At 38.5% G+C, this 24,606-nt stretch overlaps 1 protein-coding gene across 4 annotated transcripts in view; it reads left to right on the forward strand.

The window, feature by feature from the left end:
- The window catches only part of Dip2c (DIP2 acetate--CoA ligase C (putative)), a 378,666-nt gene that overhangs the window by 195,935 nt on the left and 158,125 nt on the right, over window positions 1–24,606 (forward strand). For 2 of the 4 annotated variants that reach the window (XM_085699206.2, XM_085699207.2), the window contains exons 2-4: window positions 9,667–9,738; window positions 11,151–11,318; window positions 22,551–22,661. In XM_085699206.2, the coding sequence (XP_085555332.2) occupies window positions 9,667–9,738; window positions 11,151–11,318; window positions 22,551–22,661 (351 nt within the window). The remainder of the gene's footprint in view (window positions 1–9,666; window positions 9,739–11,150; window positions 11,319–22,550; window positions 22,662–24,606) is intronic. The other 2 variants (XM_085699208.2, XM_085699209.2) reach the window with 1 other exon arrangement.

A 24,606-nucleotide genomic window follows, 5' to 3' on the forward strand; every position in this document is an offset into this window, starting at 1 on the left:
TATGTACCTAGGCCAGTATGAACTATTTGAGAGCCTGTCACTCCTTCCCTCAAATATAAGTTCACAATGGAGCAAATATTTCTTGTAACTCTTAATATAGTATTTCAAACAGTATGTTTTACTATCTACCTTTTGAATGAAATATATAACTAATCATTGCCTCTTGAAAAAGCCTGGGAATATATTTAGAAAGGATGTTTCCAAAGCTGAAATTCATACTATCACAGTTATTACTTTTTAATTGGGTAGTGAATCCATCAAAATTTAATCAAGTATATATTTTGTGCCAGGAATCGTCCATCTGTTTTATTCCCAATAGTAAAAGCTATTTTTGTTTTTGGGATTGACTTTGAGCACAGGGGATGCCTCAGTGTGTGTGTGCTGAGGAATTTTCTGTAGCTCTCTGGTTTTATAAAAAGTCACAGTTGTACAGACTTCCTGCCATCATGTGAGCCTGTTAGATGTATCTTCTGGTATGTTATTAACCACCCCTAGAAAAATGTCCCCAAACCCCATAACTGTAAATCTTTTCAAGATTAAACCAATATTTTAAAAATACACAATTATTAAGAAAAAGGGTACATTCCGTATTTAAAAAACCTATACATGAGAGAGCTTATGGAAAAAGGCATTTTGTATATCTTCCCTTTATGAGCTGTTTGCTTAGGAAAATCACTGGAGTCTTTAACTTAGCATCATTCTGTTTTATTTTTACCCGTAAAAAGGTTTTGAAACATAAAGTATGACAATTTTTTAGCATGTGAAGTGGTATTGTCAGTCAGTGTCTGTACCCTTTTCTGTCTTCTACTGATTGACAGGTCCATAGTATAACTATGGATGTTTGTTGAATGAATGAATAAACTCAGGGCTATTTCTATGGCATTTGGATATTTTTATGTAAAATAAGCATGAGAACAGAATTTCTTAGAGAAAGGCCAGGTTAAAGCAGCAGATACCTTTTGTGTAACTGTTAATTTTGGATATGCAAGTTGCAGTCATTTCCTCTTGTCATACTCTTAGATTTCTCAAAGGTCAGCACTATTCTCTGGTATGGTGCTTGATAACTTGTGCTGGAGGAACTGAAAGCTGTGGTGACTGTGTGCCTTAAGGGAGGGAGGCCAGGACAAGGAGCTCATCTGTTTTCTCCTTTAGATGGGGAAAAAAAACCCTCAGTGTTGTAACTCTACCTCAGCCTTCTCATCTGTCATGGGCTGCTTGAATTTTGTATTTTACTTCCAAATGTAATGATAATCCCTGGAGAAATTTCGTTTGTACTTGTACAGTGGTAGGTTGACTACCAAAGTGCATCTTCCATCTGCTGTGTCCCAGAAAACTTGTCTGGGTTGTTGTTGTAAAATAACAGTCATAGTGAACACCTACCTTGCCACAAACTGGCAGTTGATTTGCATGAGAAGACTGAAGTTCAAGTTTGTCAAGGATAAGCATTTGAGAGATATAAAAGGTTTAGTTATTCTCAGCATCAAATATAGTTTGCAGGTGGAATGTAAGTGCTTCTGCTTCTCTCTATTGAGAGAGCTTTTTCTGATACTGAGAAATTTCAACATCTTGTCTCATGAAGTTGGACAGAAGAGCAACAGCTGTCATATGAAATGATCATGTGCTGGAGGGACAGCAGAGTAGATAGTATGTTCAATAGGAATTGGTTTTTGTTTTTTTAATGGAGACAAACTTTTGAACATACTGACTTTAAGGAAAAACCATGAGGGAAACATAAATACTATGCATTTTGAATCTTCATAATCCATATGGATATGTTTGCTCTTTTGTTGTTGTTTCAAATAAATGCATCTTCCATTAAGAAAAAGTAATAAAACAAGCATAAGTTTATCCCTTCATACTATCTTACATTCCACCTGTGAGTGGGCTTGAACATGATTGGTTTAAGTCAAATGCTCACCACACTGTAGAATAGTTAAAAGATGTTTACCCCCTTTTATAATGTTCTTTTTTGTGGTTAAGTTTCCCAGTTTCCCATCATCTTTTGATCTCTGTGTTGTGTCAAGTTGTGGTTTTCTACAATGGTCTTCATTTACTGTAAAAAGAAGCTTCTTTGATGAGGTATGAGAGCTACATTTTAGAATTTTGTTAGGTATTAGGCTGGACTAGTTAAGTGGCAGTAGTAGGTTCCTTTTGAAAAAAAAATAAGACTTATTTTTATTTTATATATATGAATGTTTTGCCTGCATTTGTATCTGTGTACCAGGTGTTTTCTTGGTTCCCACAGAGGTCAGAAGAGGGTGTCAGATTCTCTGGGACTAGAGTTCCATATGATTGTGAGCCATCATGTGGGTGCTGAGAATCCAACCCGAGGTCTCTACAAGAACAAGTACTCTTAACCACTGATCCATCTCTCCAGGCCTGTAGATTCTCTTTTTTGATTAAAGAACGTATATCCAAATCTCTGTAAATATTAAAAAAGTGATGCTTGTATAGAATTTTGAGCAAGTTACTTAAGTAGTTTTTCATAAAGTTGTCACTTAAAATACTTATGGACTGACAAGCCAAATGGTCACTGGATGTCTCATGGACCTTGTTTAGAGCCCCTCTTATCAGGGATTGGGAGATAGTCAGTGGATAAAGGCTTACTGTGTAAGCATGGCAGCTTGCCTGTAATTCTAGGGCTAAGGCGGTAATGATGGGATTCTCAGAGCAAGCTGCTTAGTTAGACTAACTGAGTCTGAGAGCTGTATGTATATAATGTCAAAAACTATTGATGAAGACACCAGTGTTAACCTCTGGCCTCCACATGTTTGCATGTGTGCACACATAAGCACACACAAACACTCATACACACATGTTCATACAATACACACACACAATAAGTAAAAGAAAAAAATGAATGAAAGAGCCTCTCTTGTTCTAACTTTTTAAGGAACCTTAAGCATCAGTACTATTGGTACAGCAACTGTCCAAATTACTACAAATTCAGCTGACTATTTGGTAACCTCACCACCTCAATGGCATTTTAAAATAGCTTTATTGGAATTCTTACCCTTAAGATCTTTAGGGATTTGTGTCGAGTTACTTCTCAGTCATATAGAAGTTTATCTTCAAGTCTCCCACCCAGTAACTGTACTTCTACAGATCTTTCTGTTTCACAGGTACCTGTTCTTTTGTTGACAATGGAGTACAGGCTGCTTCCCTAAAGTACGTCTTGTAACTGGAGTTTTAGACCTGTCAAAGAGAAATGTAGAAGACCTACAAAAGAATAAACATAAAGAGTTAGTAAACATGTAAGTGGTTTGAGACCTGACTGGCTAACGTACATAGTAGCACATTTAAAATACATTTTATTTCAGTTTATGTCATTAGCTAAGTGTTGGGGAGAGCCTTATGGTAGTTCACTTATATACACACAGAAATTTCATGTCCTGTTCACCTGTAATGCCCGAGAATGTCTTTCATTCCCTCTGCATATTTGAGTGAGCTTTGGTATTTTTCTCATTTTAGCACAGGTGTTAATGTCCTCTGTTTCCTTATCTTAAAATGTCTTTAAGAAAGGTAAGTTTCTGAGTTTTCATTGGGAATATGGTGTGAGTATGAGAATTTTGTGATAAATAGACTAGTATAGGTAATAGTAAAGGGAAGATGTGGTAAGTTATGATTTGATATGACTAATACCTAAGAAAGTAGAGGGGTAGGCTCAGATGGGGCTTGTGATGCTCTGATGAAGAGATCCATTTCACAACAGTGAGATGCTTGGATAGGCCCCCTGTTTACATTCCTATTCTTGAAACTGATCTCTCTCGCTGATGAGTAGAGCTGCATGGGGAAAGCCTGCAGGTGCTAAATCTGTTAGCAAGGCAGACAGTGTTCACATTTCATTTCCTGAAAGAGATCTGTCTGTGTGAGTTGGGATGTCTGTGAGTGCTAATTGTGTAAAGAGGACAGGCTTCTGGACAAGGCAAGCAAGGAGCATCACCTAGAGATGGCAGTAGCACCAAAGAAAAACAGGATTTTAACTTTCTTCAGAACTGCTCGTATTCAACTAGCTTTTCTTTGTCCTCTATACCCTGAAGGGGTTGTTTCTGTCACCAATATAGTCATGTAGTTTCATTTATTCTTAGCAATTGCTTGTATATGACACACATCTTCCTATTCTATTGTAAGGTAGGTCGTAAGTTTGAATATGTCATAGCTAACTGAAGTATTTGTTGAAAATTTAAAAAGAAGTGTGTGTATTATGTCTCTGTGTGTATGTCCCTGTTTGTGTGTGTAAGTGCAAGTACACATGTACCAAGGCAGGCAAGTGTGGATTGGAGTACAACCTCAGATTTTGGTCCTGGGCTTCTGCTTTGTTTAAGACGGGTTCTTTCTTGTTTGCTGCTACCCATACCAGGCTAGCTAGTCTGTGAGCTTCTGCAGATTCTGTTTCTGTGTCTTATCTTACCATGGCAGTACTAAGATTATAAATGGATGCCATTGTAGCTGGGTGTTTGTGACTTCTGCAGATCCAAACACAGGCCCTCATGCTTGTATGGCAAGTACTTCAACCTTTGAGCCATTCCCCTTGATCCCTACTTTGAGATTTTGCACATGCAATTTCAATCACCAATAAGAAGTTGACATGCATTACCTCTGTCTTATCAGTGAGAGCAAAAAGACACATGGTGGTCCACCAAGTACCCTAGGTTGAGTACAGGTTGCTTTGGGTGAGAAGAATTCCTACATTTGCCTGCTTCTGCTGCCAGGTGAATAGTGCTTGTAAAAGTTGTGAGTGATAGTTTCTTTCTGGAGAAAACCTTATAACAGAGCTAAAACATTTTCCACAAGAGAACTGGAGCCTTTGAGCTCTTCAAAGTTATATAAAGTAGTTGACTTAAGAGAGGAGCCTTAGGAAGACCTCTGACAATCATAAAATTCCAAACATGGAAATAATGCCTTTGTTATACAAAGCATTCATTCCAGCATTAAATAATAAAATAAACTCTCAACACCAAGAATGGAAATGATCACTGTTAAACTTGTCTGTTTACTCAGAACTAATCCTTGCACTGAAAGTAGCTTAGTGCTACACATTTTATCTTCGAGAACCAAGGGGCTCTCCAAGATTTTATGTCTAAAGCTAGGCAGCAATTAGGTTGGCTCTGCATGAATTCCTTGAGGTCAAAGTTTCCAAACTTGCTTTGTGGCCACAGTGACTTTTTTTTTTTTTTTTTTTGTCACTGGGTCACTGTAACTTATGCATATGCTGGGTCAGTGTTACTTTTTCTGACTTGAATTTTTATCTCTGAAATACTAGTCTGCAAAATAAGAGAAATCTTCTTGTGTGCGAAAGAAAAGAAAAGTTTGCGTATTTTCTCAGAGTGTTGTTTGACCTCATGTGATTTTTTTATTTCTTTTTTTCTCTGTAAATTTATGATTTGTTTATTAATCTTTCCATTGTATTTTTGTAATACAGGGGATTGAATTTAGTACTTGGACATGCTAGGCAAACACTTCATCACATAGGGTCTTTACTGTTTATAACTCAGGCTGACTTTGAACTTGTTATGCTCCTGACTCAGCTCTCAAAGTAACTAGAATTCTAAGCCTGCACCACCAAGCCAACTGAATTGCTTTTCTTCTTTAAAATGAAGAAAAATATACTACTTGAATCTGAAGTGTTGGAGAACTTAAGAATAAGGAGCATTTTTCTTGAAATTGATGTTTGTTTCAAGAAATCACTTTTAATTTATTATTGCTGAGGCTAAAATTTCTACACTGACTTTTTTCGAGGTTTCTTATCTGTATTTATGAATATCTTGGGTATAAAAGATAGAAAGTGTTTGGAATTTTCTGTGGAAAATAAACAAGTAATTATATGGTTTAAGGCTCAATGTGAGGAACCACTTTTTGAAGGAGGAAACCTCTTTAGATACACATTTAGAATCAGCAAAATTCTTTGTTGCCTAAGAAGCTTCTACTAATTGGAGTTGACTTTCAAAATAGTCTTGAATGGTTGGTATTGGCTTTAGTTTGCAAATTAAATGTTAGATAACCTGCTGTAAACCATTGGGGTGGTGTGTCTGTTAATAAAAAAGAGAAAATGAAGTTTTGCTTAGAAGTATGAGCTCAGTATTTGCTTCCTTGGTCTCGTAACCTTTCCTCCTTGAGTTTATGTGGCTTTATCCTGAAGACTGTATGTATAGCACAGATCTATTGTAGGAAACAGAGAAATGGGGCAGCCAATTGGCTGTTTAGCCTGAACTGATGTAAAATGGGAAACCATATTTGCTTGCTGAGAGCCTCGTGCTTCCATGGTGACTCTAGAGCATTGGCAGTGGTTAAGCCTTGAACCGAGGCCGTGGAGGTATATAGAAGGAAGATGTTTGCAAAATCTACTATCTGCTCTCTGTCTGTCTCTGTCATTTGCCCATCAACTAGTTTCTTTATATTATTTTTTCTATTTCTGTTATTGATTAATAATCTGTTTTTACCTACTGTTATGTATCAGCAATCATCCGCCTGTCATCTACTATAATGTATCATCCGTTCTGTACAGATAATAATCTGTAACTATCTGTATCTTCATTAGTACAAAAATCATTGCTTTCAGAAAGCTACATGGCATAAAAAGTTCAATTGGAAAGTTTGCTATAAATTTTCAGGGAGAGTTGGTTATAATCTGCTGGATCTCTGTCTACCAGATGTGTAAATAGTCCAGGATTTAGAAAATAGCAATGGTATTTTTAGCCCTGATGCTTTGAGACCACAAATGAGTCTAGTCTCAGTGCTACAAATGGTAGCACATTTTTTGAGCACTACTAGTTGACTTGTTGTGTGGCATATTTTGATAACATAGTTAATATGACTTTTCCCCTCTGCCCCACAATCACCAAACAGTTTATCGTCCCTGTGTCTGTGCTGGTTGTTTATGCTGCCGCTGCCACCAATTACATCTTTGTCAGAGATAGACTTTGATGTTTCTCACTTTGTCTTATTATGTGAATTAATTGATCAACTCATAGTCCTAGAATGGGAAAATAGTGGGGTCAGGACTGAGTTATCTAAGATATGGGCTCTTTCACAAAAGCTCAACACTCTGGTTTGTAGAATACGCCTTATGTAAATGTATGTTACACAAATGCATCACGAACAAGTACATCATAATTCAAGATCCTATGGAAATTGGATAGTCATCATCTATGCTGTGGTCACCCAAAGCGTGGAAGTGCTACCCTCCTCGGGTAGGAATTGGGAGGAGTCAAACAGGAAGTTGTTTACTGGGTGATTCTCCATTTAGAACCTTTTAAAACCTGGGTCAGAAGATGTCCAGTCAGGAAAGAGTGCACTAGCAAAGTCAAGAATGCCAGTGTCTTTTCTCAGGACAATATCGACCCCAGTTTTGGTCAGAGTATAGGGAGCAGTACTAGATGTGGTTGTAATAGAAAAAAATAATTTTTGGAGTTAAGGATACATTTTTCTCTATATCTATAGTCTGAATCAGGAATCATAAATAATATTTGTGTCTTGGTTTCACCCTTTAAAATTAGTTGTTGTTAAGAATAAAAGGGATTGCTAGGACATTTGGGACAGAGATCTTCAGAACTTTCTCTAAAGAACCACCTGATATATATATATATATATATATATATATAAATGTAGCTTTGCAAGTGATAGTTTATTGATAATGGAACAGACTGTCAGCCACTAAAGACTTTTAAAAGCACAGACCAGAGAGCTTCCATTGGCCTACATGACTGTTTGCTGACCCTTGTGTGGCTACTTTGAGTGACAGGTAGACATAATTCTGTAGTGTCGTCCTGCACTCTCCCAGGTTCTGGAGTTGGTGGTCATCTGGAATTCTTAAGTATTCTCTGTGGGGATACTCAGTTGTTTTTGGTTTTGTTTGCTTTATCTTTGAGTATAAGAGAGAATTCAGAGCTGAAAGAAAATAATATTCTTAGATCTTGGTAGCCTTAAAGCAACTAGAACTTTCCAAAAATAACAACAACTCTGAAGTAAGACAGAATTTAAGTTCATTTCCTTTGAAGTTGATCTATAGTAAAAATTAAATACGAGTCCACTCTGACTTTTAAGTGTTCAGTTGAGAAATTAATGAAACTCGAGCTAAATTTTGCGTATAATCAACATGTGAAATGATTCTGGGTTTACCTGGACTAAAATTTGATAATAGGATTACCAAAGCAGCTATTCAGTCTGGACATGAGCAGTGGCTGGAAAAGTGCAAAGATAGCATCTTGTCTAAGGCCCAAATGACGTTCTCTTTATTACAGCTTTCCACATGCAGCCTTACATATTCTCCTCATTCCTTTTCATTTTCCTACAGGCCTGCCTTATTCCCTTTAATTTAGCAGGCGATGGTTTGGGTTTTGTCTCAGTCAGAAACAAGATAGATTATGCAGCATTACGATTAATATGAAAAATGTTGTGTTTAAAACATGATTACTGTTCATAAAAGCTGTTACTTGTTAGTCAAGGTTACTATATCCCATAAGGAGCCAGGCAGTAAAGCAACTACTTCTGCAACAGTGCCCTTGATCTGCTGTTTGGGGGATTTCTCAAGCTATGAGTATGGGATGGGAGGTTGTTTCTGTTTTGCTTTCTAGGACAGAAAGCTCTACCTTTTCTGTAAGTTGGATGAAATGTTTAGGTTAACCCTAATGGGTGCCAGTGTTCTACCCCATTCCTTTTTACTGTCAGGAATGTTGAAGTGGACCAGTAAATCAGGCCTCTCTTATTACTGGTCCTAGACTCTTGCTTTAAACATTATAGAACTAGGCTCTAAAGATTTTATTTTGTTTACAAACTATTTTATTTCTTCAAAGCTTGTGGTGTATATGCCTGAGTGTGTTTGTGTGTGTATGTGCACACATGTACTTGTGTGCGCTTGTACACTTGTGCACATATCTACATGTGTGCACATATGTGTTTTTCTTTTTAAAATGAAGGACAAAATTGGCCTTATATTTTGGAGTTAGAAAAGTCTATTACATATTAATAAGTGTTATTTTGCCTTTATCCTTAGTGACATAACCCTTCGGGAAAGGTCTGACCTTCTTTGACTTCTGTGTATAAATCTTTGGCTTTATCATTTGAATTCTTATTTAAACAATGAATGTTCTAAATCTCCGTGGGTCCCATCTTCTTTTGCTTGGATTTATCTAATTTCTTTGGTCTTAGTTTTCTTCTTTTTTTTTTCCTCAAAAATATCTTAATAGTTTCAAGTCCTTGTGACTAACATGCCTGATTAGGGGGAAAAAACTTCATTAATGAAAGGCAATGCCTGTTTGTAATGGTGATGCCAACTTTCTGGCCCAGACAGTTGTCCAATCCATTGATGATTAAGTTAATAAGAAGCCCCTGAAGATTGAGCAAGCTTCCTATGCCTGCAGACGTGATTAAAATCGCAGAGACATAATTTTGGACTCTTAGGATGGAAACCCAGCCAGAAGGGGCCAGAAATGAGCATTTGTTGAGCAAACCAGTTTTCATATAACATGAATGCCTATGATTTTCTTTTGGGGGCTAAAGGAAAAAGTTTAAGTAAATGATACACAATGTTTCCTTTATAAATCTCTTATTATAAAGCAAACAAAAGATAGTTACAAGTGTTGGAATGTTTTATCATACTCCAATAAATGGCCAACTGTATCCATTGAAATTATTCTGAATGCTTTCTTTTTTTCCCTTCTCTTACAGGTGACATTACACAAAAAGGATATGAAAAGAAAAGGTCAAAATTAATTGGAGCTTACCTTCCTCAGCCTCCAAGTACGTACAATTTGAATAGTATAAATTGTCTAGTTTTAAAAGTTAATAGCCACATTTGAAAGAGGCTTTTCTCTCACTCTGGAATTTGCCTGAAGAGTGCACACTTGATACCTGCATTCTCCACAACTTTCTTCTTTGTATAATTACTCATAGATTTTGTGAATATTGAAGGCATATGTAACTTTTCTATAAACCTAATATAACTTAGTAGTTATTTCATCTATAGATGGAGATCAATAATACATTGGTCTCTTTGAAACACTGTAATTATAAAAATAGGCATTTGTGGTTTAAACATGATTTTTGACTTGATGAGTTAATTATTGCTATTGATTATGGTTTAAATTAATACAAGATTTGAGATAATTAGAAAGTCTTGTGGTAGCCTGATATGATTGTAAAACTCTAGTGTTTTTAGAGATGGTGGTAAAATATGCATTACTTATACTTGCAAAGTACAAGGTATACCTCCTGCCACTATCACATCATGTGTGGCTTTGGAGAATTTCTGTTCTTGAGATAGATTGTACAGATTTTAAGAGAAAGAAAATGGAGCTGCATTGGTATTCCAGCATGGATGGATTCCCAGTGTCAACTCACATTGCTTAAAGGGCAACCTTGAGTATTTGCTAGACTTTAGAAATTGCTCAAAGCAAATTCAAGCAATATCCCTCCTCAAGGTAAAAGGCTAGTAACACACATGTTAAAGGTAAAACCTGAAAGTGCAGTTTCTGTGGATGGAACAAAACCTAAGAAGTTTGAAGTGCATGTGTGCAAACCCCATTTCCATTCCCTCCAGGATATGACACCCCCAGTGTTATAGAATTGACATGACAGAAACAAAAAAGCGCTATGGCCACTGACCTTGATGGCAGGAGTAAAGGAGTTTGTTGTGCTTGTAGTTCTGCTCGTTAAGACTTTTCATGCGATTTTTAAGGAAGTTGGTGTAAAAGTGATCCTGTGTGTGTTAGCTGAGGGACTGATTTTTTGTGGTCTGGCAAGAAGCATGGTTTTATTTGGAAGAAGAAAAAGTAAATAGACTGATAAAGTTGTTTGGGGAAGTATTTTTCTCCACCTTCCCCTCCCCTTGTGTGACTGCCTGAAAGGCCGGTCACTTGTTGATGTCTGTGTGTGTCGGCCCTGTCCTTGAGGAAGACTGCTTGGTTAATTTGACGATTCTGTTGGATATTGATTTGCCATATCAAACAAAAGTGAAAAAGGAGCAGTCACTGGCTTGCCTGGGTTATTCTGTAGCCTTCATCGGGTCTGGCTGGGGGCAGAGGGTTTCTGCACCTAGTGGAGTCTTTGGTGTGTGCTGTTTCTGCATGGGGTCGGCAGCTCTGCTCAGCGCTGTAACAAATTTAAAAAAAACTAAAGTCTGAATTAATTAGTTTTTTTTCAACTTGTTACAGCAGCGAATGGAGCTGCCGTGGTTCGGTGTAGACTGCAGCCCGGTGAAGGCGTGCCGAGGAGACCATTCCGCTCCACCCACATCGGGGTGTGCGACATCAGAGAAGCTGCGGCCCGGGAGCGGGCAGCCAGTGCAGCGGGGAATCGGCCTCTGTTTTACTTTCGTTTCGGTGAGCCCTGCATCCCTGACAGAGACCAGCTCTTGGGCAGAGGACAGTTTTGAAAGTCTTTCCCCATGCATAGGGCTGACACTGAAGGCGCCAGAGGTTTGATCCGCCAAGAGAATACCTAATTGGGGACTTCCTTACAGTTTGGAGAGTCCATGATCATCATGGTGGGAAGCAGACTGGCATGGTGCTACAAAAGTAACTTAAAGCTTTATTTACATTCTGATCTGCAGGCAGAGAGGGGGTAGAAGAGGAAGGGGAGCCTGGCTTGAGATTTTGAAACCTCAAAGCCCACTCCCAATGACACAAGATCACACCTCCCAATCCTTCCTAAACAGTGCGTTCCAGGTTGTGCCTCTGGTAACTAAGTGTTCAAATATATGAGCCATTCTCATTCAAACTACTACCCTTCCTAGCAAAAACATTTTTTAGATAACCTTCTGAAAAGTCATCAATGCATGAATGCTCATTCATCGTCAGGACTTAGGAGTAGTTAGGAAAGCTGGTGTTTCTAAAGTTGGGAACTCTTTCTTGACCAGTCTGTCTGGGAAGACATTTTGTCACAGTAGGTTATGTATGGAGCTTGTAGTTGAAAGTACCTTTTTATTTATCAGATAAAAGTTAAGATTTCCTGAGAAAATATTTAAGTATTTCTGAGGTGCTTGGGACACATGTTTATGAATGAGTTAGAGATCCAGAAGACGAAGTTAGGATACTGGATGCAGAGTTGCCAGGCTGTGGTTTCTTCTTGGTGAGAATACTCAAGACATGGTTTTATCTGCATGGATTTTCACTGCTACTCAGTGCATAACACAGTGAGAGGAATGGTAGTGATGCACCTGCTGGGAAAGATGGCTTCTCTTTGTTCAGCACATTGCTGAGTGCTCACTCAATTTAGATAGGGAAAAGTATACTAGAAGTTATAAAGATAGGTGAAAATTAAAGAGGAGAAATAATAGGTTGAAATTTTATAAGAGAAGGTGCTACTTAAGGGGACTTGTTTGATACACCCTCTTATAGGTTTTAGTAAGAAAGTGCGGGTTTCAAAATGATTATTTATTGTCTACTAAACCAGATCAAATTGACAAAAATAGAAAATAGAGGTCAGCTACCTAGCACAGTTCTCAGAGGAGTTTTTATAACATGTTGTAGACTGTATAGAGAGGCTTTGCTACTTTTTGAAGACTTACCTGGTAACAAAAAGTAGCCAAATTTCAATGTTGCTGTAAATAGTAAACTATCCCCAATCTAAACACCCACTCCCTTTCTTATAATGTTTATATTGGCTTGGTATTGCTTATGACATGGCAGTCATGAAGTGTTTCTTTGCATGGAGCTCTTTCTGCAGAATCCGTGTTTGAAGCTCATCTGCCTTTGTCTTTCACAACCAGGCGGATTCATGCCTAGCTACAAGGTTGTGGCTGAGTTAATTTGAGACATAGTGTAAATTGGACTAACAAAAGCCAATTGGAAAATTTCTTGTATTTTCTGCTATTTCCTAGTGTTCAAAGGGGTACAGTGTCTGTTGTTAGTGAGAATTTATGGGCCCTCCCTATTACTACTGCAGACCATAGGAGTAAAGAGTGGGTCTAACAATCCTGTCTAGTTATGGTACCCCCTGCAGCCCTGAGCTGATTCTGGCTTCCCCAGATGGCCATGCTGTTTTCCCTGTTAGGACTCATGGGAATGTGTATTTTGCCTGTACTAGGTTTTGTTTAATGTTCAGCACAAATGCTTCTTGTTGAAGGACTTTTCACTTGGTCCTTCTGGTTAGGACAGCCCTAGATTTCAGTCTTATTATGATCTATTTGTGTAATATTTCTAGATAGTTGTAGTTTGGTGTTCTCTCCCACAGTAGAAGGATATGAATTGTGAGGGTCTCTCATCGCCTGCACACATTAAGCACAACCCACTTGCAGGCAAGACTTTGCACATAACAGGAAGAGGTAGAACAAGGCTTTGGCTGGTTCCTCATGCTCCTGTGTCCACTATTCTATCATACTAGTGAGGATCAGCAAGGCCTTAGAGCAGTAAGAGAGAATTCCCAGCAACTGTTGTAGCCAAGGTTAGTACCAAAAGCATTCGTTGCTCAGGTGTGCATGGTGCTTTTTGCACAAGCCTTCTGCATCAGGCTTTCCTTATCTGTGGTGACAGTTCTATTTTTATTTCTGATTTGGATGAATCTAAATGTCAATTGGCCACATTAGTGCTGATCAGTAAAAGAAATAACAAAAGATTACATAATTTTAGACAATAACTCATTTTAGTTCATTGATTTCTACTTATTTTATATAATTCAGTTTGCAAACCCCAGTATCTGATGTTGTCACTGAAGATAGTTGCTCTGATGTGAATACCTTTACATGAAGTGACTCAGCTCACTGTTTTGTGTGGCCAATATGGAGATGGCTTTAACTGAAATCCAGCTGCAGATACTCTGCTAAATTATGATTGAAAAGTTGTCCATAATTGGCAAAGTTTTCAGGTTGGTGAATTTTTGTGCCTTGGGTACATGGAAAATTAAAATTTTGGTCTTTATTTTGAGAATATAAATGTAAGTCAGTTGACACTTGTATATTTTATCTAGAAAATAAAGCTGGCTGGCTGCTTGCCTGAGCCTGTTACTGTTAGGTTCAGTTTCTGTGTGGATGACTGCTGAGCTTTCTCAGTGCACAGTTGAATTATGTTTTATTCTGTCTCAGTTATGTTTTATTTATATAACCTAATGACAGAAATACAGTTGCTCTCTGGACAATGAATTATGCTGTGTTTGATGGCACTTGTGACCTTCTTCAACACAGTCTGAGGGACACACAGGTCTGTACAGGCACGTTCCCTTTGCTAAGGAATTCTGTTGTGTCATGAGTCTATGGAAGGAAAAGGTGAGATGCAAGATTACCTCTCCTAAAATGGGGAGAGAGGCACTCAGCTAGCATTTCTGGTCTGGGACTTAGTATGCATTCTTTCCAGTTTCAGTGGTGAGAGGAAAGGACATTCATCAGTAAAAGGCAAGTCTCCTGTGTTCTAAGTGAGCTCTGTTGTTGATGAGCCATGCACAGGTTGCGGCTCTGTTGTCTATGATGTATTCTATTCATATGTCTGTTGGTTTGATTGGCTGGATTTTCTTTTATTTTTAATGATATTTAATGAATTAGGTTTCTTGTCAAGAATCAGTAGCAAAAAGAGAACATCACTAAACCCATGACCAGCCAGCATCTGGGATTCAGACTTTTAAGAGTTTAGTCACTTAAAAGTAAAGATAAAGAAAAAAAAAGTAAAGATGATGCCAATTAGGACTGGATCGTGGTTTCTTGATGAGTTATAAAATAGTATGCAACAACTCGAAGCCTGACAGTGAACTTGTATCCTACCCAGTAGTCTAGAACAAAGCCTGACAGTGAACTTGTATCTACCCAGTAGTCTAGAACAAAACCAGACTGGGACATGGGACATGGCTGAGGGGTAGATTGCTTACACAACATTTTGAGGCATTGAATTTAGTGCTAAGTGCCACAAACAAAACAAACAAACAAATAATGCAGGATAGCAGTTTAATGCAAGTGTCAAATGTCACAGGTTTCAGATCATTCATGCTTTGCTAGTTCATGAATTCCCTTATCAGTATACCATAATTATAAAACAAAATGTATGGTATTACATAATAGCCCCGTGTTAGTAAAAGATGAGATGGAAATAACAGTAATGTAAGAATTAGGTTTGCATGGTAGTGTAAGTACTAAGGTGTTCAGAAAGAAGTCTCAATTTTCTGTTTTGTGGTGACCTCATCTGTGTTACTGCAAAGCAAATATAGAAAATGCCTTACCTTAATCATACAAGTACTTTTTACTCCCTGAGCAAGTCCTTAATTACACTTACTGTAAAAACAGGGGTTGCTGTGTGATCCAGAGACTATAATGAGATGCTAGAAGACAGTGGTACTTGATTTAAAAACGTTTTTTGGCGAGTCTGGAAATAGGAAAAATTTTCTAGCAATTTTACAGAGTATCTCAGACAGACTCCACCAGTCTCACAATCTATGATAGCTTTTGAGCTCCAGCAAAGAGCTTATTTTCAGTGCCAGGGAAGAAGCCAGGAGAGGTGAGTTCCAGTGGATGCCCTGGGAGCACTTCAGAATTTTTGTCCACTGAAGCTTTCTATGACACATGTGAAATTCTAGATATAGAGGCAGAGTAATTCATGCAAGGAATTCAATGTTCAAACTTTTCAGACCAGTTTGGATCAAAGTCTTCTTTTTTGGATCACAAATATTTTTTAAAGTATTCCTCATATATATGACATTTTAAATTGTATTTGAAAATAAAGATTTCCAATACATTTCTTTTATAATATAAATTTAGAAATTCCCCCCTCCCATTATATATTCTTTTAAATAACTTGAGGCTTTCTTTCTTTCCTTGTGCCCTCTAACTTATTGAGTCTCAAGCTAGAGAGACAGATGGGTGACCCACCTGTGTCTTATTCTTAGCAGTAACATTGGAATTATTGTGGTGTCTAATGTCTGTCTGAGCACAGTGCTCATGAAAGACACTACAGTGTTTATTCATCTGCAGTTGTTGGATTAGTTAGGTATAACAACTATAACAAATTTTTGTTGGGGAATCATTTAGTGATAATAAGTAATTGTCAAGAAATTAATGATGTTTTTCTGTTTTTCTCCCCTTTGTCTTCATATCTCCAAATCTGATGGGTAGGTGAGGCATTTATAGAAGTGAAATTAGGGAGACAAGGCAAAACTTTGAAAGAATCACAATTTCTGTTTGACTTAGAAAATCAGCTGGAAGAGGAGGGTGGGCTAAAGTTGGAGGTGGATTAGTTTGGTGCTTGCTTTTGTGGTCATCAAGGCCATAAAGTGAAATATCCAGAATCCTTTGTGCTTGGAGTAGAGATATCTGTGAGCAACTGGGAGGGGGCCTAGTACAAACACAAAGGCAATCCTGAATTAAGAGAAAACTTAGATCTATGAGTGATACAGTGTTTAAGTTCCACTACTGTGTCTGTATTACCTTATCAACAAAATGACAGAAATAACAGAACTCATCTCCTGCTTTTAATAAAGTCCTTAAGCCAGTGATACGAAGTGTTACCTGTTTTAGTTTTCAAATACAGATGGAAAGCCAGGCCTAGGAAAGGTAAAGGAACTTGCCCAAGGTCAGAGATACCAGGGCCTGGAATATCCAGGTTTTTGGTCTTTTGTTCAAGGATGAAATAAAAGCCCACAAAGACTGAAGAGTAACTAGGTAAATCTTCAACAACAAAGAAATCGTATGCATAGGAAAGAAACATTGCAAGAGAGTAAGAAACTGTTCAAGAACCTGATTTTTGTTTAGGTCTCCTTTTGTGCTGTTTAAGGAAAGGAAGAGTTTGATTACTTGGGGCATGATGGGTGGTTTCTGTTTTAATCAACAAATTGGATTATCTAAGTCTTTGCTTACTGTGTATGTCCCTTCTCATGATGCATCTGATACGAGGGAACAGGCTGACAGTCAGACACACACAATCTCACCATGTAGACCTAACTGGCTTGGAATTTACTATGTGTAGATCAGGCTTTCTTAAATTCACAGAAATCCAACTCCTGAGTGCTGGGACTAAACTATTACTCCCCCATATTTGACAACATCTGATTTAAATAATATGCCCATCTAATTACGCATAAGCATATAAGATCATAAATATGGGGTTCCACTGGAAAGTTAACTTTGAAGACACAGTTTGCTTTATTAAATATGTAAACAAAAACAGTTTCAGACCCCAGCCTTTCCTTTCCTGTACTGGAAGTGTATTTTAATAGTACTTGTCCAAGTTTCATGATCATTAAAGAGAAATTATTCCATTGTTCCAGAGAGGGGTGTGAATATAGCTCAGTAAAGATGGGGTTCTTAAGTTGCTACTTATAGTATTAGAAGAAAGTGTGAGCACATAGTCCATACAAGTGAGAGACCTAGGTTGCTAAGTGTATTGTTAGAAGAGTTAGATCTAAAGTTGCTAAACTATTACTTATGCTTTTCTGCCTCATCTGTGTGGTTCTGCCTCTTCATGCTTATAGATCCTGGAGCTGACTTGGTGCTTGGCATATGGCTTGCATGTAATTGCCTTATAAATATTGTTGAAAAAAGGATTCAGGATAGATACTTTTTTTTCTTTTTTTAATTATTATTAAAAATTTCCACCTGCTCCAATTTCCCTCCTCCTCTCCCTCCCTCCTCCCTCTCCCTCTCCAGTCCAAAGAACAGTCAGGGTTCCCTGCCCTGTGGGAAGTCCAAGGTCCTCCCCCCTCCATCCAGGTCTAGGAAGGTGGCCATCAAAACAGACTAGGCTCCCACAAAGCCAGTACATGCAGTAGAATCAGAACCCAGTGCCATTGTCCTTGGCTTCTCAGTCAGCCCTCATTGTCAGCCACATTCAGAGAGTCCGGTTTGATCACATGCTCCATCAGTCCCAGTCCAGCTGACCTTGGTGAGCTCTCATTAGATCAGCCCCACCATCTCAGTGGGTGGGTGCACCACTTGCAGTTCTGACTTCCTTGCTCATGTTCTCCCTCCTTCTGCTCCTTTTGGACCTTAGGAGCTCAGTTTAGTGCTCCAATGTGGGTCTCTGTCTCTATCTCCATCCATCGCCAGATGAAGGTTCTATGGTGATGTGCAAGATAGTCATCAGTGTGGCTATAGGATAAAGGCCAGTTCAGGCGCCCTCTCCTCAGCTGCCCAAGGAATAAGCTAGGGACATCTCCTTGGAAACCTGGGAACCCCTCTAGAGTCAAGTCTCTTACCAACCCTAAAATGGCTACCTTAATTAAGATATCTACTTCCCTGCTCCCATATCCATCTTTCCTCCATCCCAGCCATCCCATTCCCCCAAGCTTTCCCCATATACAAAGAACTCAAGATATCGAAAACCAAATAACAGCCAGGGTCCTTGGGGTACAGCCTGCCTGAAGCATCCACAGGCTTGTTTGATTCTATGCAGCTTAGGGAGATCAAAGAAATCTGCGAGGCAGCCTAAGTCCTCATGGTCCGACCCTCCTGTAGCATCCATAGGCCTGCCCAGCACTGCATCATTACAGACACCAGATGAAGCATGAACATGAACCCTGACATGCCCTCAGCAGCAGCTTGGGGCCAGACATCACAGGCCACTGAGATCAGTATGTACCCAGTCGCAACAAGGACCTCGAACCCCAACATGGTCTTTGGTAACTGTTCAGACCTTGGGCCTCTGCTCAGCTCCCAGGGGCAACAGGAGCCATGGACATCAACCCAGATCTTAGCTGCCGCTGGGCCACAAACTTTGTCATGGCCCACTGCAGCGCCCAGGCCTAGATGCTACCCTGGTCTCAGGTGGCAGGCAGGCTGCTAACATCAGCCCATTCCTCACCACTCTGGTTTCTTCGGAACTGCATCTTACCACAGCACATAAACCATTTCGCCCCTCTTTCTCCCTCATTTCTCCATTATATACCTGCTCATCATAATGATAGGCACTTTTTTTTTTTAAGCAAATGAGAATCAATGGTTTCATACGCCTGACTGTTGCCACATTGGGGATTGTTACCCTTTATGTTTCATGATGCCTTCTTTCTCAGTGCTCACATTTGATGTGTGATTCCCCTCTGTATGCTGTGGATATGTTTTATTACCATTGGTTAATAAAAAAAAAAGCTGCTTTGGCCTGTGGCAGGGCAGAATAGAGTTAGGCAGGAAAACTAATCTGAATGCAGGGAGAAAGAAGGCAGAGTCGGAGAGATGCCATGTAACTGCCGAAGAAGGACGCCAGAACCTTACTGGTAAACCACAGTCTTGTGAAGATATACAGATTAATAAAAATGGGTTAAGATGTAAGAGCTAGCTAGAAATACACCTAAGTCATTGGCCAAACAGTGTTGTAGTTAGTATAGTTTCTGTGTGATTATTTGGGTCTGGGCTGCCAGGAAATGAACAGGCAATCTCCGATTATACACATTAGCCTCTTAACTCTCACTATACTTGCTGTTGTGAGAATGCCGGTCTTTGTGTGGATTTTTGAGAATTGATCTTCAGTCATGGTTCCCTAAACTAAATTACTTCAGTGAAGTGTTGAGTTCTCCCCGGTGGTGAACACCAAACTGTAACTGCTTCGCTAGTTATTCGTATTTGTGTTGTTGAGGGTGCATCTGCTGCCACAGCAAGGATTGCTCAGTTGCCTTGGCTGGAGAAAGAGAATGAGCATACAAGTGACGCTATGGTGACAGGTTCAGTTCTATAGAAAGTTACGTACTCACTGTTGATTTTTTTTCTTTCTGAATACATGATGTCAAATCTTGGTTGAAAGAAGGTCAGATAAAATACAATGAATGAAATCTTGACTAAAATACTATTTTAAACTATATTTTGTTATTGGCAACCTGTTGGAACTTTTTTGCATAGTTTTATTAATTTCTCTTTTCAAACATCTGTAGTAGACTGATTTGAATTCATGAGAGCAAAATTACCTCACTAATGGCAGCCATAGAAGGCTCATCAATAAACTAGACAGTAGTCGTGGCTCTGTATACTGTGGATCCCGAGAAGAGGTAAAGGGCGAGAGTAGTATAATCCTGAGGAGGATTATATTCATGAACTAGACAGGAAAAGAGTATTAATAGTACTGAGATTTACAGCTGGTGAACCTGGCAATTTGTGTGTTTAACTCTGTTCCAAAATGCCAGTCAGAATGTAAGAGAATGTGAACAACAATGACAAGTGGTGATGATGTGTAAAGTAGAGGAGTCACTTAGCAAAGGGAAAAGCCAGATTCATTCATTCAAATGCTGAGTATCACTCAGCGAGTCACTGAAAGAAACAACCTATGGGAAATGGTGGCTACCGCTGTTCAATCCTTAAGGACATGTTTACTCTCTGAGGAATTAATGTTAACAAGGCTCTAGGTATGGAGAGAATCAGACAAGACCTGGAGCTACACTGTCCTGAAAACAGTCTCAGCCACAGAGTGAGACATTTTCTCTATGGCCAGGGCACTCAAGGTCTCAATCAACCCAAATAAAAATCTGTCTGAAAGAGATCCATAGTGTTGTGTCACAAGAAGAGAACAGGCTATCAGCTCCTTAAGAGGAAATTATAGGAGTTGTCACAGAAGAGACAGTGTAACAATTATAGCATCGTAATGATGAACTTTGAGGAAATAATGAAAATGAAAGACAAGAAGTATAGACATATTTTTCACCTAGAATATTCAGGGCCTATCCCTGTTACAGTAGAAAGACAACCTTGGGGATACCTAAGACCACTATGTGTTATTTCTCTTTTATCTTTTCTGAAGAATCTACTTTAGATACTTCTTTAAAATACGAGGAGAAGAAAGACATGGATGAATTCAAGGAACGAGTGACCTAAAATTCTGCGAAACCAAAGCAAGTTCAGGATGAAAGGGATCCTAAATGGCATGACAGGTCTAGTGACCCAGGTTAGAGGAGGAGGGGCTCCAAGAAAACTTCAAGGAAAACAAACAAAAAATGAATTTAAAAATAATTACTAGATTGTGAGTGTTTGACTAGGGGAAGAAAAAAAATATGGGAAGGGTTTGTTTTGTTTTTCACTTGGAATATTTTGAAAGTATCAGCAAATAGGTACATTGAAAGCTTGACAATTAATAGAAAGGTATAAATATTAAACTCAAGAGTTATTAAAAAGCAAATTATATGGGAATATATTAATCACATTCTGTTGACTTTATGATTTTTCATCATCTCAACATAATCCTTATCATGTAAGTAGTAGAAACTATGGTGAGTGGTGGAGAGAAGCCTACATGCTGTCTAAGAGTCAGGGATATCAATTGTCGTCAGTGAGCCTTTACCCAGTGACTGAAACAGATATAGGCTGACAGTCAAACATTAGGCAGAGCTTTGGGAATTTTGCAGAAGATGGGAATGGCAAAATTGTAGGAACCACAGAATCAACTAACCTGGCCTCAAGGTCTCACAGTGACTAAACCAACAATCAGGGAGCCTGCATGGGACTGACTTAGGCCCTCTGCATATATGTTACAGTTTTGTAGCTTGATCTTCTTGTGGGACTCCTACCAGTGGGAGGAAAGGCTATCTCTGACTCTTGCCTGTTTTTGGACCCTTTTTTCCTACTGGGTTGCCTTGTCCAGGCTTGTAGGACAAGAAGTGCTTAGTCTTGTGATAACTTGATATGCCATAACTGGCTGATATATATGGGAGGCCTGCTCTTTTCTGAAGAGGGAAGAAGAGTGGATGGCCAGGGTAGCAGAGGTTGGGGAAGGAACTGGGAGGAGAGTAAAGAGGAAGGGGAAACTATGATTGGACTGGAAAAAAATTAACTTAAAAAAAAACAGAAAATAAATCAGGGTGTAAACCCAAATGTAAATGTCAACCCAATGCAGAACTACTTGGCTTTATAAGTTTGACATATGATAAGGAATATTAAAATAGGCTCATCTGAGAGCGAATTGTTACTTAAATTCAGACTTTTTTTTGGTAGCTTATGTTTTATGTCTTATAGTTATCACTGTTTTTTTTCTAAAGAAGCAACAATTGTTATTAGTACTCAGTAGGAGCAATTTATGTCAGAACTGTAAAGATGGACCCTTTCCCATGCTGCTTAGTTTCATCTACATTGTGTCCTTTGGCGCTGTGTTATGTCAGTCTAATAGTCTGAGTTGTTGATATAGGGGTCAGGTTTGTCTTTGAATCTAAGGTAACATTTTTGATAATTTGTAAAATTCTTCATCTACTTAGCATTAAATGGAGCAAGTTTCTAGAGTTAGTAATTGGGAATGTCAAAAGCTGAAAGTTGATGCCACAAATGGATAACTTCCCAGTTATCAAATACAAATAGTTTATAAGGTTTATTTTAAAGTTGGCTTTATTGATAATTGTAATTTTAAAGTTTCTCAGGGTGCTTATGGTCTTTCTGTTCTTTCTACACAATAAAAAAAATCATTATGTCTTGGACTTCATGCTTTGGTGGACACTCTAATAAGAAAATCACTTGCCTATAGCTTGCCAACAATGAGAAGAACTTCTCTAGGGCTCAGCCATGCTTGTATCTCACCTTCCTGTTGATCTGCAGAGTGACCCCCAGGTTTTTCAGCACTACCTGGTCTAATAGGTGATGGGAATGTAATGAGTGAATATTTATTGTAACTAAGTTTCCTTAGTATAGCTACTGAGAACAGCCTCACCCTCATTCTGCTGTTTTATCTTGTATCCAGGAGTGGACCAAGCTTTGCCTCAAGAGCGAAGGGCACCTGTCACTCCTTCCTCAGCCTCTCGATACCACCGCCGAAGATCCTCAGGCTCTCGAGATGAACGTTATAGGTCAGGTAAGGAATTGTATGCAGGCACTAGACTCACCGTACTTGGGTGTGTTATTGTGAATGAATTGGGTCCCCTTTTCCATTGTCTATGAGGCAGAAGTTCAGTACATTTGGACTTTGCACAGGTGAAGCTCTAGCTCATGTGCCAGTGAATGTTCTAGGAGAGTGGTTCTCAGCCTTCCTAATACAGTTCCTCATGTTGTGGTGACCCCACCATAAAATTATTTCTTTGCTACTTTATAACTGTAATTTTTAAAAAAGATTTTATTTATTTATTATGTATACAACATTCTGCCTCCATGTATACCCGTATGCCAGAAGAGGGCACCAGATATCATTACAGATGGTTGTGAGCCACTATGTGGTTGCTGGGAATTGAACTCACAACCTCTGAAAGAGCAGCCAGTGATCTTAACCTCTTGAACCATCTTTCCAGCTAAAACTGTAATTTTGCTACTGTTATAAATCGTAATATAAGTATCTGATGTGCAGGATATCTGTGACTCATTTTTAAGGGTTATTCAAGGGGTCGCGACCCATAAATTGAGAATCACTGCTTTAGGATACCCACTCAATCCATAGTAACTCTTTTGCGTTTGGTAAAGTAATAATTGTTACTTCTTTAAATACTTACTACCTGTAAACAGTGATAAGCAGGCCACCTTAGCAGTGAATTTACACACAGAAAGCTTTCATTAGGAGATTGTTTTATTTTATTCACCCCTTCCTGCTGCCCTTTCTTGTTCCTCACTACCTCTTCTGGATTCTGTGGGCACCTGCATTCACGTGTGCATATATCTGCATATTTTAAAAAATAAAAATATAAAAAGAGTTGAGAAAATAAGTTCATTTTATCCAACTGCTATTGTATCTTTTCAGTTTTCTAGTAGATTTTATTTTTCTTGAGTAAACAGAGATAATTTAAGTCATTTACAAGGAAAGAGATCCTAGCTCCTTAAAAGATATGAAGGTCTCTGACCACTTCCAGTAAAGCTGTTTTAGCTGCTTCAGTGATCAAATTATGTTACTTATGAATAATTCTGTTTCTTTGTAGATAATTGAACTAATTAACTAATTAGCAATCAATTCAGTTAGCTGTATAGTAGCAAATTTAATTTCTCTTGGCTATATTGTATTATATTTCAGTCCAAGAGCACAAATCCACATGAATTCTTGATACTTTAGCTCAGGCCAAGAGCTCATAATATGACAAAGCATCAAGCCCTATATAACTGACTTACTACTGCAACCCAAATCAAAGTGAAATGGTATTCCATGTTAATGGAAGCAGAGAAAGGAATTGGAATTCCCAGCCGGATATGATGGGGATGTTCACATTTTAGTTCCTAGCCAGTTACCTTGGCTCCAAAATTGTGACAGTTTTGCCTAAGGCTCACTAATATTGAGACTTCAGGTGTGAATCACTATTTTTGCTACAATTCTTTATAAGAGCATGCACCCTTCTGTTCTTTTTAAGTTAGTAAATTTGGAAAATGAATGCCTGTAAAGGCATTTATTGGGCACTTAGACTATTGTGTCAGACACTGTTAGGTACTTTGCTGCCTTTATGGGCTCTAAGTTAGAGCTTCATTTCTAGTTATGTTCAATATCCTATTTGCATAATCAGAAACTTTGCAAGAAAAAGCCTCTAGGTTTAAGTTTACATGTTATAAAACAAAGACTGTTACAATGAGCAATATTAAAAGTCAAATGCAAGAGACTGTTTTTGTAATGTACTTAGAATGGCTTGAAAATCCATGGGGTGGCTGGTTGGTTTATGCTTTGCTGATGAGATTAGGCACTCTGATCTCAGTGCTGGTCTCCTTTGCATTCCAGTCTAAAACAGAGCTAGCAGCTCTAGAATGCCCTCCCTTCTGGGGGAGATCTACGAGGTTCCTGTGTTTTCAGAATGATACTAATATGCTACTTTATAAATTCTCATTTTTACAGA

Source organism: Myodes glareolus, chromosome 14 (genome assembly GCF_982192425.1).
Source record: "Myodes glareolus chromosome 14, mMyoGla1.1, whole genome shotgun sequence".
Taxonomy (NCBI): domain Eukaryota; kingdom Metazoa; phylum Chordata; class Mammalia; order Rodentia; family Cricetidae; genus Myodes; species Myodes glareolus.